General features: G+C 38.3%; 3 protein-coding genes across 3 annotated transcripts; all 3 read right to left on the reverse strand.

Annotated features, from left to right (window-relative positions):
• Positions 1-5,640: 5,640 nt before the first annotated feature.
• On the reverse strand, positions 5,641-6,558 carry LOC119228927 (olfactory receptor 11A1-like). Its single transcript, XM_037488925.2, has one exon. It carries the CDS (start codon positions 6,556-6,558, stop codon positions 5,641-5,643), a length of 918 nt encoding a protein of 305 aa, XP_037344822.2.
• A 3,618-nt stretch (positions 6,559-10,176) lies between these two features.
• On the reverse strand, positions 10,177-11,094 carry LOC119229034 (olfactory receptor 11A1-like). The gene has a single exon (XM_037489117.2). It carries the CDS (start codon positions 11,092-11,094, stop codon positions 10,177-10,179), a length of 918 nt encoding a protein of 305 aa, XP_037345014.2.
• A 3,669-nt stretch (positions 11,095-14,763) lies between these two features.
• On the reverse strand, positions 14,764-15,681 carry LOC119228931 (olfactory receptor 11A1-like). Its single transcript, XM_037488929.2, has one exon. The coding sequence runs from the start codon at positions 15,679-15,681 to the stop codon at positions 14,764-14,766; it is 918 nt and encodes a 305-aa protein (XP_037344826.2).
• Positions 15,682-16,514: the final 833 nt, after the last annotated feature.

A 16,514-nucleotide genomic window follows, 5' to 3' on the forward strand; every position in this document is an offset into this window, starting at 1 on the left:
GTTCAGGGGCCAAGGATATTCATTGTTTCAGAGAGTTCTCAGACCCTAACGGGTGCAGAGATGGTTCTAGGCCACGCGGCATGTCCTATTGCTGAGTATCAGAAAGAAAACGGCTCAAACCAAATTCTTCTCTAGACGTTGCAGTGTGCAATATTTTTTTTCATTGGCATGAAAAAAGAACAAAAGGAGAATAAAAGAATGTTATTTCATCATGATGTCGGTTTAGCTTGAAAAGTCCTTTTAACTTGTGACACATTTTCACCCCACGTTCTAATGTTTAAAAGAAAAAGAAGGGTTTTCACTAAATGTCAAACTTATTGTTGATCTCAGGGTTTTGTTGTAAAAGAATTTTCCATAAGTGATGCTTGTGTTTACAAACACGGCATTCGCTAAAGACATGCGATAGGTGTAATTTCTCATTTTAATTTCTCCTTAATCAAGTGATCCAAACGCTGCATTTCATGAATCCCTTCGATAATCAGAAGTAAAACGTGGCGGGTGGATGCCTCGCGTTGCATGATCCTGATCTTAGATCTTAAGAAAATGTTCACTTGGTTAATGTGAACACTTCCATGTGAATTTGTTGGATAAAGGGAGTTCGCCGGGAGCAGCTGCGCCCTCGCTGCCTTTTGTTGAAGTCATCTGAACACAGTTAAATTACATTTTGGACGTCATATTTACCTGCACAAAGAAAGCAGAAAAAAACTACATGAATATTATATTGGACTGGGTGAATTTTGCTATGCTATTGCCACGTTGGCGCCTCTCTGCTTTTACCTCCATTTGAATTTAAAATGGCTCTTTGGTTGGTTGTAGGAGAGATGTTTCCCAGCCTGATATGAAACCAAACACTATGAAGGACTCTTGAATAATAAATATGTTCTGAGTTGCAATATGTGTGTCCCTGCTACATTCGGACGCTGCTGTAAACGTGCTTGGATGGGTACATTTTCTACATTTCGCTTCTTTTTCAAATAAGAAAAAAAACACACCTGCAGTAGAAACACTTTGCTCGGACCAAATTATGTTCCTCTCGAAATTCAGGACACAGTCAAATCTTTAACTCTCTCGGTGTAAAAGTGGATATTTATTCACATAACAAGACTATTAAGACTTTGGTCTAATTTCATCTCGGTTACAGATGTCATTTAATATGTATAAATTATGTTTAGGTCTGGGTTGGGTGCCAGAACGGAGGCCCGGGAGGAAAGTCACGATGGCCGACGGGAGGAGCTACTTTTGAAAAGAAATGAGAGCTGAGCCTTTGTTCTGCTAGTAGACCCCACAACAGCCACAACGACTTCCTTCACCGACGATTAAATGTGTTTCATTCTCCAACCTGACATCTTGAAACCCCCTTGTTACAAGTCATGAGCCAAATGACCAAATTGATTTCCAACTTTCTATTTATTCTAAAAGCACATGAGTCAGTCCATCAGAGCCAAGCCTATGCTTTACTGAGGCGTTTCTGACCGGAACCTTTAGTTGCCTCGAGGGATGAATAAGAGTTCACTTGCCCGTGGTTGCTATGCACTTATGTCCGTTTATTTGCATCAGGGAAAGCTCATCCATCCAATTACAGCACCCACGATTGCAATTTACTTTACAGCGTGCCACAGCGGGTCAAAACTGTTTGTTCTTCGTCCCATCAGAAACACCTGTCGAGGCCCCAAAGGTTCCTACCTTATATAGTGTGACACGCTGATCATAACCAATACAAATCTGCTCTTACAGCTACTACTCAGCCTTCTTGGTAAATAAGAGATAATAACATCCTGATGATTAACGTGACCATCACCGGTACTCTGCCTGTTGGTTAGTTTTCCCCTTTAATAAATGTAGGAGCCACATCACGGCGATGGTGACGTCATCAGAAACACCAGACACAGAGTTCACTGAAAGTGGAAGCCATGGCGGGAGATAATGACCAGAAAAGTACCGGTAATCCACCAAATGTACAAAAAACCGACGGGATCGTCATGATGTGAGCGGGCTACACGGATATTTAATACAGCAGCGACGAGGCAGCGTCTCAGACCATCAATGTGACATGTTGTTTCTGCCTCATAAGTTCTTATGAATGTTTCCTTTTTCATTCGCTCTGCGTAGCTGACGGATTCGCTGATATTCACACTTTGAGATTGATTGAATGCATGATTTATAACCGGTCTCGTCCTTTTCTGAGGTGAATGTGTTCACTCGATCCATATTTTTGGATGCATAAGCATTTCCGTGGCTCACTGTCGTGGTTTGCTGAAACAAAGGTGTTTGTTTGCTGAATTGTTCGGATGTCAAACCGACATTCTGTGACGTTTAGAAAAAATCGGTACTTCCAATTAAATGTTGCCGCACCATATGGACGGAGTGACTTATTGATCCAGAAACCTTTGAGGGTTTTCTGCTTGATCAAGTTCACGGAAGTCAGGTGAATAACAAACATGTTTTTTAACCCAATGCATGCTGGTAAAGAGACCCTGAACAGGTGGAGTTTAAGAATTAATGGAGAGTCTACTCTTCCAAGCATGTTAGTGAAGAATATTCACCTTATATTGGATGTTAATTAAATTAAAGGCTATTCTTCCCGGTCTCATAAGTCAAGTCCGAGTCCCATTGACAATCCCGGAAACATTTAGCAAAAAGCTTTCTCACCATAGAAACATGGACGTACATAAATGTTTTAAATATTTGCTCATTTTATTTCATTCTATTTCATTCTTATATTGCACAAATTCATCAGGTCAAATTCCTCTATGTGTAACGTGTGATAATAAACTGCTTCTGATTCGGATTCTAAGCTTTCAAGGCATTGTTTTTTCTCCCTCCATAAATGCTCTGATGGTGAATTATTATTGGCAAATGATGGTCTGTAGTGAGTGAGATATCTTTTGCTTTCTTCAAAAGGAAATAGAGATTCATCCCATTTTCATGCGAGCTGGACCTCTTTATGAGGCATTGGTGGAAGTTTGAGTTCTGAGTTCAGCAGATACAGAAAAGAGAGTTGTTATAGAAGTGATAATTTATCAAAGTGATTTAGGAGGGTGTGTTCTCTTTTTTTGTCAAAGTGTGAGTCCGAATATTAAAGTCTGGTTAATTGTGGCTGCCTCTTGTGACCCTTCAAAGCCTGAGTCTCTGAGGGTCCACCAGCTTTGCCCGCCTGTCGACTGCTTGACGAGTTTGAATCTGTGACATTCGAAACCATTCAGCCAAAAGAGAGCATCTTAAGGTGGAAAATACCATTTTCCAACAAGTAGTTTTTAAGTCAAGTAAACACGTTCAGGTTTCACAGCTGCCATAATGGGTCAGCAGACCAAAGAAGAGCTGGAAAAAAAGTGTTTTACCAAAAATAAAATAAAAATGCAGCAAAAGTAAAATGTCCCATTTACCTTTGGGTAGCTAAAGAGGAGCTAACAAGGGTTCTAATAAATATGAATTGACCAAAGTCTTTTGGAGTTGACGTGGGATAACCAAGGAATAGGAATCCTGAGGTCAGACAATACCTTTTCCCCTCCTGGAGTGCACGCAGTATGGCAATAACTACTGATGGGAAAATATATTTTTTAGATTTGAAAGCAGCGAAGTGATTGACTTAAAAAAGCTGTGCAGTTTCTGGTTGGTTAATTGAAAGTCAACGCCCACAAACTGCTGCGAGACTAAGCTGAGAGAGAAGAAGAGAGAAAGAGAGTGAGAGAAAGCGACACATGATTAATGAAGAGGATTTCAAACATAGTCGTCCTGGACCAACTTTTTTCAAAACTTGATACAGTTTTACAGCAATCAGGAGAAGAATGACTTATAAGCTATTGCCATTTTGATGAAGTCATCAGATGTGGGATGGACAGAAGATACCAGAAAAATTGAAAACAGCAGTCATTAAAACAAGGTAAGCCAAGATGAAAAACCGACTTTTAATTTAATCCAGTGTATTGGGTGGTGTGCACCTACTGAGTATAGCACTCCACAGAGTCATTATGCATGTTTTAGGCGGGCTGAAGCCCCAATATTTCTGGCTTTAAAAATATATACATACATATATATATGTATGTATATATATGTATCTATGTAGATATATGTATATAAAGGTAATGTCATTAAATTTAACTTTTGCTTCTCATGTGGAAAAGTTATTTTTAACTATACCTTGTAAGTGATGTGCGTGGCGTCTGGTTTGTATTTTTCTCCCTCTTTAAATTACAACCCAATAGCGGATCATCATACTTAACTATACAATCCCTGGGCACTAGGACCTTGGGGAGGCTGCTGCGCTGTTATCATATTACTGAATGCAAGCAAATATACAGAGAAAAATCAGAGTCTGATTCTGCCTGAAACGATGGATATCCGTGGTGCCAAAGAGGCCCAAAAAGAATTGCTGCATGCTACAGGCACAGACACGCCGCTCTAATATGTCTAAGCCCCCCTTTCTTTGAATCCTATAAATGCCCCTGGTACATATGCACATTCATTATTAGCTTGTAAATAGCAGCAGTGTTGAGATATGTGATTTTTCCTATATTCTGCCTGAATCCATTACTAATGTGCACTACATTGCATGTGTACATGGTGGATCAAAAGGGTGAGATGCAATGCATGAACAATGTTTGAATCATTTTATCTGCTTCTTAACAACTACTCAATGCCATGATGTTATTTCCAAAAGACGAGAAAGAAAAACGTAACATAAAAATCTCATTTAGTGGAGAACCAGTCAAGAAAGAAGGCCAACACTAAAGTGTCCTGGTGTTGGGTGGCACCGTGTGGTTACAGTAAAGCAGTGCATGTGGTTACCATCAACCTCTTCATTCCCTGTAAGGGGTTTTACTGTTATGTTCCATCTTGTTCAAGTTTTATCTCCTGACTTCTTCAAATTATTTTGAATATGTATATGTGCTATGATTATTTTCTTCCATGAAGGATGAAATGACTCATAAAAAAGAATTAGATACAAAAGGGTGCACAAGCTACAGCTTTTCCAATATTTTATTACACACGAATTAATTAGAATCAGTAAAATAGGTCAAACTTAATTTCAGCAGTATGTTATAGCTTTTTTTCTAAATAGATAAGAGGAACAATAGATGATTTCCTCTGTAAGAAGTAATAATGAGAAAACCACTCACTGGACCACTTGTTGCCTTCCAAGGATTTATAAAGGCTTATTTTGGGGATACTATAAACTTCAGTAATACACTTGAAGACAACGGTAATGTAACTGAAAACAAACTGGAGAATAGATGATTACACTGTGGATATCTGTTACATTACATTACATTTAGCTGACGCTTTTATCCAAAGCGACTTTGCGACATTGCGTTGTAACCCATGTGTTACATTTTGCCTGAGGAGCAATTAGGAGTTAGGTGTCTTGCTCAGGGACACTTCGACAAGGCACATGGGGCAGCCGGGATTCAAGCCACCAACCTTGCGGCTCCAAGCGCATCCCACTACTCCATGTGCCACCATCGCCCTGTTTAACTCAACTCTTGCCTTTGGAGATTTTAAAAACGGCAGTAATTTGCAAAGTAAATATTACATTTTATAATATAAGTGTAAGACTTTCTGTTTAGTTTTGTTTAAGAAAAAGTCTTTATACGTTGAAAGTATTCACGTATCGCTATTATGACAGTCATTAGTGTGAAAACACTACACCATTCTGCAGAAGAGCTTCTTAAGGTGATTATGAATTCTCCTCATTTTTAGTCCATAAATGATTGGATTAAAAAGAGGTTGATATATTACAGCTTGTAAAGTCATTATGAAACGTACAATTTTTGGTGAATCGAGTTCCAGTCGAGAAAGAAGTACATCATATGCAGTTAAACAGGAAAAGTTGATTAGAACCAGCAGATGGGGTAAACAAGTCTGTGCAGCTCTTCTCCTGACTCCTCTACATCGATACGATACTACAAGTATCCTGCTGTATGTGAACAGTATGAAGAGCACAGGGAAAAGTATAGCAGTAACAAGAACAACCAAGCCATATATATTCTGTATTCTTGATCTCACACAGTGAAGTTTTTGAACTGTGCTGTTACAAAGTATTCCTTTCAAATGAAACGTACAGATTTTTCTTTTAGCACTAAGTAATATTGCTACTGAAACCAGACAAGCAGGCAGAATCCAAGCGAAAAACAGGAAAATGTTAATAGTCGTTTTTTGCATGATGGTTGTATATTTCAGAGGGTTACATATAGACACATATCTGTCATAGGCCATGATGGACAAGAGAAAGAAATCTGAAACGGCTAACCAGTAATATAAAAACCACTGGCAGAGACATGCTGGATAAGATATGATCTGTTTTTCTGATAAAAAGTCAATCAAAAGCTTTGGGTAGATAACAGTGCTGAAAAGAACAGAGTTGGTTAACAAAGCTGCAATGAAAATGTACATTGGCTCATGCAGGTTTTGGTGAATCAATATTATGCCCACAATAGTGACATTACTGCTAATTATTAAAATATACACTGTAAACCTGACCACAAAATAAAGATATCTATATTTTTGCAATTCCACATGCCCACCAAAAGTTATATAAGTCACATTTATTCTATAATCCATTGATAATGTATGTAGTAAGATAAGAAATAATATGAATCTGACATAAACAGCACTAGATTGTCTCTCAGTCTTCAGGACCTGACCTTGATTTGCTCTGGTGTGATCCAGCAAACACACGGACTGGAAAGTGATCTGTGAGAGTTGGTGCTAGCATTTTTATCAAACTACTTCATCCTCCATGGATCTCATTGAACTCTCCAAAGGATGAACTTTGCAAACAACTTGATTCTAGATGGCATGTTACGACAGCGTGGCAGGTATAGGACTCAAATACAGAGTTGACAAAAAAGGGTACTTTTAATAAACCCCAAAATCAAAATCCAAAAATGCTAGGGGGGGAAAAATGCAGACACGGAAAAAACAGTGACACGGACGGGGAATAATCATGAACGAAATTCAGGAACGACTTACACAACTTGGTAGCCTCGCATTTAAGACTTTTTAGACATCGATCCATGAAGACTGCAATGACTAGACAAGTATGTGGACAGTCACCATGGTTTCTCCTCATCTAATTGATTACAACCCCCATCTTTGGATTGGCTGGAGTTATGCATTCCTAGAACTATTGAAGTCCATTTCTGCACTAAAGAAAAGGGATAGAGAGTCGAAATGAGTTGTTAAAAGACAAACGAAACCTCTCTGTAACAGAAGTCGACTGTAGATGACAACCAGTTACAACCCTAATTTACCATAATTTTACCAATACAGAGTCTTACTTTGGCTGCACATTTAGATCAATACGTTAATTTGTGGTGATTTCGGGGGGTTATCCGGCAATCGCCACTGAGATAAAAGCTCAAATGTCAGATACTTTGAGTGCACTCGGGTCTATGTGAACAGCAACTGTACTTTATCACTCAATAATGCACCCCTCGTGACTCACTCTCAACCAATCAGAACGCTGGATTTAATATACCCGCGTTATAATGATTGATAATGTACAGTTGCTGTTCATATTGCCGCGGGGGGCGGATGCGGATGGTCGCCCAACCCTCGTCTACGGGACCATCCGCGATCGTGCCCTCTGATGCCCGATGGTTTCACTGGTCCGGCCCACATGACATCAAGGAGGACTGTATGTGTCCCTGTATCTAAAACTAGTTTGATACCTCTGTTCTATAACAAGAGCTAATTCATACGGACTTGCCATCTTGGCTTGCTGCATGAATTACCGTAAATATTGTAATGTTCAGTCGTCTGACATTTAAATTTAACATTTATATTTAACATTTATATTTAACATTTACATTTATATTTAACATGTATATATTACATTTAACATTTAGATTAAATAATTATACTATTTAACAACTTTGTCTTACAGCCAAACATTGTACTTGAAAAAGTTGTTGAATGTATTTACATAATTTTGTCGCTAAATGTTTGAAAAAGTGACATATGAATATTGTCCTGCTTTTTTTTCATATGATAATGCTGAATGTACCAATTTTACAAACGGCGCCCCATACGGGACCCAATGCTGTTTACATGCATGTACGGGGACTATTTTTTCTCTAGACTACTGAAATGAGATACGCAACGTTTGGTGGCTACAACTATTTTGTGCTGAAATGCAACTTTTTACTTACTAATTTAAATGTCGCGGGTAACCGTATTATGAAAGCAATAATGAACTCGAGGCAGTACTTTACCCTCAATATTGTAACTGTTCGAGGGTTACAGTATGTATTTCCCACTTGAAACGGTATACCATGCAGCCCTAGATTGACCTACACGACCTCAGCAGACTCGAAACCCCCTTACTACGTGATGCTCTCTTACTGTCCAGGACTGTCTTTTGGAGCGTTTGCATTAGAGGTCATCTAAAAGCAAAGTGTACTGTATAGAGCCGTAAGGGGGGCCTCCAAGGGGCACTGACCAACCGTTGGTGTTGACAAGTTGAGAGTTGTGTGAGATATCTGTTGCATGTTTTTCCTGACGTAGGAACATTTTCCACAGAGGTGGTGATGTAATCTCCCGTAGGAATCATCACAGACAGGCAGTTGCTTTCTGGATAGTTTATCTGAGAGCGGTAGTTATCCTTCACGTAATTACAGACATTTCAAACTATAAATTGATGCAGAAATGGTGAGGGTTCCACAGACTGCTCTCTCAATGTGTGCTGCTAAGAAGGTCAACCTTAGAGAGTGAAGATGATATTCATGGACACAATTACCACCCGTTCCAAAGGTCATAACTTTCTCATTTGTGAATAATTAATATCATGTAAGAAAAGATGTGCATTTTCATCAGGAACATTATTATTACATCAGTGTTCTCACATCACTTTTAATAACTTAACAGAGTTACTAGACAGCTTTTTCAGGAGTCAAGAGATTTCTTTTATTTTTAGTCCATATATTATTGTATTAAATAGAGCATGATAAGTTATTTGTAAAGTCATTATGAAATTTACAATTTTGGAAAATCCTATTCCAGTCAAACTAAAATAATATCATATTCATGAAAAATGAAAAATCCTTTTCAAACCAACCGGTAAGGGAAGCAGGTCCGTGCAGCTTTTGTCTTGACTTCTCTACAGCTTTTGTCTGATATCATAACTTTCCTGAAATATGTAAAAAGTATGAAGAGATTAAGGTATAAGCGCAAAGTTTATCAGAGCAACAAAGCCCTTAAAAGTTTATGCTTTTGAACTCTCACATTGACTGTAAAGACTGTATAGTTCATTGTTACAAAGAAATCCATTAAAGGTAAAAAGATTTTCTTATCAGCCGTCAGAATTGTTTTGACTGCAGCCTGACAAACAGGCAGAAACCAAGTCGAAAACACAAGAACAGTGTTTTTGTCATTATAGCTGGGTATTGCAGAGGTTTATGTCACATTACATGGCTATCAACAGATCCGCGTGTCATATAAATAGTCAATTAACAACTTTGGGTAAATAGCACTGCTGAAAAAAAAAGAGTTCCGTAGCAAGGCCCCAATTAAAATGTGCATAGGCTCATTGAGATTTTTGTGTATCCAGATATGCTACAGAATAGTGAAATTAAAGATCATTATTAAAACATATGCTGTAAACATGATCACAAAATAAAGGTTTCTGTAAGTCCATCACTAATGATAAATGTTAAATTAGGCTAATCATCCATTCTATTGGACTGTCTTATTCATTCTTAGAAACCTCACACTGAAAGGCACTGACAGACAGGCTATTACTCAAGATGAAAAAATGAAGAGGAAACAATAACGGCATCCATTAAATTCATTACAACCCCCACCCTCCTTCATATCACAACCTCTTTCTCAACTCACTGCACAACTAACTATTTTTTATACTTCTTTTTATTCCTCTTATCTGTATGATGCCGGGTTCCCCTCCAAGGATATGTAAAGGCTTATCTCATCGGATCTCATTCTATTTTACGACTGCTATAACCTTGAGAAATTCACGTCAAGACAAAGGTCATTACTAAAATCCAATGTAAAAAATTGACAGTGTGGTGATTTGTGCAACTTCATAATTGCACATATGTCATTAAATTATCTTAGATTTAAATTTTAAATTATTATAGTTTCAGAAACAAGTTTTTACATGTTCAAAGTATTCACACATCTCTATTATGACAAACGATGACAGTCATCAGTGTGAAGACACTACACCATCCTGCAGAAGAGCTTCTTAAGGTGATCATAAATTCTCCTCATTTTTAGTCCATAAATGATTGGATTAAAAAGAGGGTGATATATTAAAACTTGTAAAGCCATTATTAAACGTACAATTTTTGGTGAATCAGGTTCCAGTCGAGAAAGAAGTACATCATATGCAGTGAAACAGGAAAAGTTGATTAGAACCAGCAGATGGGGTAAACACGTCTGTGCAGCTCTTCTCCTGACTCCTCTACATCGATACGATACTACAAGTATCCTGCTGTATGTGAAAAGTATAAAGAGCACAGGGAGAAATAAAACAATAACAAGAAGAAACAAGCCATATATGTTCAGTATTGTTGATCTCTCACAGTGAAGTGTTTGAAAAGTGCTGTTGCAAAGGATTCCTTTCAAATGAAACGTGCAGATTTTTTTTTCAACACTTAAAAAAACTGTTACTGAAAACAAAGAAGCAGGCAGAATCCAAGCGGAAATGAGTAAAATGTTAACGTTTTTTTTTTGCATGATGGTTGTATAGTGCAGAGGGTTACATATAGACACATATCTGTCATAGGCCATGATCGATAAGAGGAGTAAATCTGAAACCCCTAGCCAGCAATATGAAAACCACTGGAAGAGACATGCTGGATAAGATATGATCTGTTTTTCTGATAAAAAGTCAATCAAAAGCTTTGGGTAGATAGCAGTGCTGAAAAGAACAGAGTTGGTTAACAAAGCTGCAATGAAAATGTACATTGGCTCATGCAGGTTTTTGTGAATCATTATGATGCTCACAATAGTGACATTACTGCTAATTATTAACATATACACCGTAAACATGACCACAAAATAAAAATATCTATATTTGTGCAGTTCCACATGCCCACCAAAAGTTATATAAGTCACATTCAATCTATAATCCATTGATAATGTATGCAGTAAGATGATAACAAATATTAATCTGACATAAACAGCACTAGATTGTCTCTCAGTCTTCAGTACCTGACCTTGATTTGCTCTGGTGTGATCCAGCAAATACACGGACTGGAAAGTGATCTGTGAGAGTCGGTGGGAGGATTTTTATTCAGACTACTTCATCCTCCATGGATCTCATTGAACTCTCCAAAGGATGAACTCTGTAAACAACTTGATACTAGAGGGCTTGTCACGACAGCGTGGCAGGAATAGGAGTCAAATACAGAGTTGACACAAAAGGGTACTTTTAATAAATCAAAAAATCAAAAACAGAATACTTGTGGTGAAATGCATGGGGGAAATTGCAGACACAGAAAAATTGGTGTGTCTGGACACAGGTGGAAACAATCATCGACGCGGCAGACAATGACAGGGGATGATAGGACAAGGCAGAAAGTGAATCCTACCCAGGGACAAAAGAGGCATGAAACTACAAAATGAGACGAGATGTGATCCCAAACAGGACAGGACTGAAGTCATAGATCTTCTCTTTGCCAAATCAATTAAACATATAATTACAACAAAATTCAAGTTGTGTGTGCATCAACTGTTTGGTTGAACTGGAAAGTGGCGCCAAGAATACAGATCAAGACTCTTCGGGGACACAAGCTGCCCCCCCTCCCTTTTCTTTGAACGGTTAGGGTGCCCTTGATTGACACAGCTTCAGTCGACATTGACCTGTTTGAGCTCCTCAGTCAGGCTTCATTCTACAGTCACTGAGGAGCCAACAGTTGACATGAAAAGACAACAGCAACCACAGACTTTCTTTGATAGGTTTTTTCACATGGTCAAATACACTCACCTAAAGGATTATTAGGATCACCATACTAATAATGTGTTGGACCCCCTTTCGCCTTCATAACTGCCTTAATTCTAGGTGGCATTGATTCAACAGGGTGCTGAAACCATTCTTTAGAAATGTTGGCCCATATTGATAGGATAGCATCTTGCAGTTGATGGAGATTTGTGGGATGCACATCCAGGGCACGAAGCTCCCGTTCCACCACATCCCAAAGATGCTTTATTGGGTTGAGATCTGGTGACTGTGGGGGCCATTTTAGTACACTGAACTCATTGTCATGTACAAGAAACCAATTTGAAATGATTGGAGCTTTGTGACATGGTGCAGTATCCTGCTGGAAGAGCCATCAGAGGATGGGTACATGGTGGCCATAAAGCGATGGACATGGTCAGAAACAATTCTCAGGTAGGCCAGGGCATTTAAACGATGCCCAATTGGCACTAAGGGGCCTAAAAAGTGTGTACACCATTACACCACCAGCAACCTGCACAGTGGTAACAAGGCATGATGAATCCATCTTCTCATTCTGTTTACGCCAAATTCGGACTCTACCATCTGAATGTCTCGAGACTCAACAGACCAGGCAACATTTTTCCAGTTCAGTTCATTTCAGTTCAATTTTATTTATATAGCACATTTAAAAACAAGCTTGGTTGACCAAAGTGCTTAACAAGCTCCAAAAGCAGCGAGTCAATAAAACACAGACAGAGCTCAATGTACAATACAAAATAACTGACAGAGAAAGAATAAGGTCAAGATATCAAAGCTCAACTTGAATAAAAAGCCAATGAATAATAGTGTCTTAACCATGGACTTGAACGTTGCAATGGTCGGAGCTGTTCTTACATGGATCGGTAAACTATTCGAGAGGTTTGGAGCAGCCACTGAAAAGGCTCGGTCACCTCTGGTTTTTAACCTGGATCCAGGCACATCGAGGAGCATCTGATTAGACGACTTCAGTGCTTTGATAGGTGTGTGGACATGTAAGAGCTCCGACAAGTAGGAAGGCGACAACCCATTTAAAATTTAAAAAACAATTAATACAATTTTAAATTCAATCCTGAAACAAACAGGAAGCCAGTGGAGGGTGGCCATATTCACACCATTCTTTGTAAACCCTAGAAATGGTTGTGCGTGAAAATCCCACTAACTGAGCAGATTGTGAAATACTCAGACCGGCTTGTCCAGCACCAACTATCATGCCACGCTCAAAATTGCTTAAATCACCTTTCTTTCCCATTCTAACATTCAGTTTGGAGTTCAGGAGATTGTCTTGACAAAGACCACACCCCTAAATGCATTGAAGCAACTGCCATGTGATTGGTTGATAATAGATAATTGCATTAATGAGAAATTGAACAGGCTTTTCTAATAATCCTTTAGGTGATTGTATATACATTTCAAATATTAGTCTCTTATCTTATTAGTACACTACAGTTGAGCCAATGTATAACCTTTGTTGACGGTTTTCCAAATCGGGAAAATGTGAATTGTTGATGATGGCGGTGAGGTATCCCATGAACAATGTCCTTCTTAGATGATTCTAGCGTGATTGACTTGAGCTTAGCAGCCAGCCCCCTCACTGGTGTGTGACCCACTGGTCATGTGGCTTCCGACTTCCACAACTGAGCTGACCACCTTTGGAGGTAAATCAATGTCAAAATCCAGGAGCGCAAATCAGGTCCATGAGCGTGAAAATCATACATTCGCGAGTAAAAGTCTGTCTTGCGCGAGATATTTGCTTGGCGAAGCCGTTTTTTTGATCGCTGCCAGTTTTTATTTTTGGCAGTAAGGGGGCAGACCAGTCACCATGGTTTCTCCACATCTAATTGGTAACAAACCCCATCTTTGTTTTGGCTGGAGTTATGCATTCCTAGACCTATTGAAGCCCATTTCTCCACTAAAGAAAAGGGATAGAAAGTCGAAATTAGTTGTTAAAACACAAGCGAAACCTCTCTGTAACAGTAGTCGACTGTAGATGACAACCAGTTACAACCCAAATTGACCATCATTTGACCAATACAGAGTCTAACTTCGGCTGCACATTAAGAACAATATGTTCATTTGTGGTGTTTCCGGGGGGTTTTCCGGCAATCGCCACCGAGCTAAAAATAATGTAGATAATGTACAGTTACTGTTCATATTGACCCGAGTGTTCCATATCACTGCACACTGAAACTAACAGGTTGGATTTTGCGCGACCGTTAGTGGACATTTTAGCTTTTAGCTCGGTGGCGTTCGCCAGAAAAAAACCCGGAAATCCCACAAATGATCGTTTTGAGGCGAGGCTAACTTTCGCAACCGGACAATTAAGGTGGACATCAAGAGAGAGGTGAAGGAATGAGATAGTTTGAAGACCGCAATGTTCATTGATACAAAGACAACCTTTAAAGGCAGAAACCAAGTCGAAAACAGGAGAACACTGTTTTTGTCAATGTAGCTCTGTATTGCAGAGGTTTATGTATATAAACATACCTATCATAAGACATGGCTAACAACAGATAGAATCAATGAGTTAAATGTGTTAAATTTTCATTTGAAAAAAAAATGTTATTAACCTGTGTTACTCAATGCAAAAAGCCTACTTTAAGACAAAGGTCATGTTATTAAAATCAAATGTAAAAATTGACCGTGTGGTGATCTGTGCAACTTAGCCATTTGAACAACTGCAGTGATGAAACCAATCAATTTTTATATTATTAAATGATGTAAGATTTACATTTTAAATTATTGTTTTAGAAACAAGTTTTTACATGTTCAAAGTTTTCACACATCTCTATTATGTCAAAACGATGACAGTCATTAGTGTGAAAACACTACACCATCCTGCAGAAGAACTTCTTAAGGTGATCATTAATTCTACTCATTTTTAGTCCATAAATTATTGGATTGAAAAGAGTGTGATATATTAAAACTTGTAAAGCCATTATTAATTGTACAGTTTTTGGAGAATCAAGTTGCAGCCGAGGAAGAAGTACATCATATGCAGTTAAACAGGAAAAGTTGATTAGAACCAGCAGATGGGGTAAACAGGTCTGTGCAGCTGTTCTCCTGACTCCTCTACATCGATACGATACTACAAGTATCCTGCTGTATGTGAAAAGTATGAAGAGCACAGGAAGGAATAAAAAAGTAACAAGAAGAACCAAGCCATATATATTCAGTATTGTTGATCTCACACAGTGAAGTGTTTGAAAAGTGCTGTTGCAAAGTATTCCTTTCAAAACAAACGTACAGATTTCTTTTTTAACACTTAGAAAAGTTGTTACTGACAACAGACAAGCAGGCAGAATCCAAGCGGAAATAAGTAAAATGTTAACAGTTTTTTTTTGCATGATGTTTGGATATTTCAGAGGGTTACATATGGACACATATCTGTCATAGGCCATGATCGATAAGAGGACAAAATCTGAAACCCCTAGCCAGTAATAAAAAAACCACTGGAGGAGACATGCTGGATAAGATATGATCTGTTTTTCTGATAAAAAGTCAATCAAAAGCTTTGGGTAGATAGCAGTGCTGAAAAGAACAGAGTTGGTTAACAAAGCTGCAATGAAAATGTACATTGGCTCATGCAGGTTTTTGTGAATCATTATGATGCCCACAATAGTAAAATTACTGCTAATTATTAACATATACACTGTAAACATGACCACAAAATAAAGATATCTATATTTTTGCAATTCCACATGCCCACCAAAAGTTATATAAGTTACATTTAATCCATATTCCATTGATAATGTATGCAGTGAGATGATAACAGATAATATGAATCGGACATGAACAGCACTAGATTGTATCTCAGTCTTCAGTACCTGACCTTGATTTGCTCTGGTGTGATCCAGCAAACACACGGACTGGAAAGTGATCTGTGAGAGTCGTGGGAGGTTTTTATCAAACTACTTCATCCTCCATGGATCTCATTGAACTCTCCAAAGGATGAACTCTGTAAACAACTTGATACTAGAGGGCTGAGGTTCTCTCTGACAAAGTAAAGATACTTCTTAAGGTGATCATAAATTCTCTTCAGTTTTAGTCCATAAATGATTGTATTAAAAAGAGGGTGATACATTAAAACTTTTAAAAAACTTTAGTCATTATTAAACGTACAATTTTTGTTCTGTATGTGAAAAGTATAAAGAGCACAAGAAGAAGTAAAACAATAATGAGAAGAACCATGCCATATATATTCACTATTGTTGATCTCACACAGTGAAGTGTTTGAAAAGTGCTGTTGCAAAGTATTCCTTTCAAATGAAACATACAGATTTCTTTTTCAGCACTTTAGCAGTGCTCTGATCATCTGGCCCAGCGCCATGATGGGCCAGATGCACTTGGCTTTATGCCTCAATGAGTGAATATAACAAGCATACACCGTTTGTCTTTATCTTATAACTAGTAAACTTTAATTACAACACAACATATAAGATCACAGTTCTTCATGGTTTAACACAGTTTATGTGGTGCAGTAGTTTGCCTCACTGGGCTGTCCAGTTGCTCATCTAATACCTGACAGGAGAAAAATCTCCCATAAAAACCCTCTTTGGGCAGAAAGTTGGGAGAAATC

This window comes from Pungitius pungitius, chromosome 10, assembly GCF_949316345.1.
Source record: "Pungitius pungitius chromosome 10, fPunPun2.1, whole genome shotgun sequence".
Taxonomy (NCBI): Eukaryota; Metazoa; Chordata; class Actinopteri; order Perciformes; family Gasterosteidae; genus Pungitius; species Pungitius pungitius.

What these genes read in the sequence shown, in the direction of transcription:
- LOC119228927 (XM_037488925.2), bottom strand. Translation starts at nt 6,558, where the DNA reads ATGGATTATAGAATAAATGTGACTTATATAACTTTTGGTGGGCATGTG.
- LOC119228931 (XM_037488929.2), bottom strand. Translation starts at nt 15,681, where the DNA reads ATGGAATATGGATTAAATGTAACTTATATAACTTTTGGTGGGCATGTG.
- LOC119229034 (XM_037489117.2), bottom strand. Translation starts at nt 11,094, where the DNA reads ATGGATTATAGATTGAATGTGACTTATATAACTTTTGGTGGGCATGTG.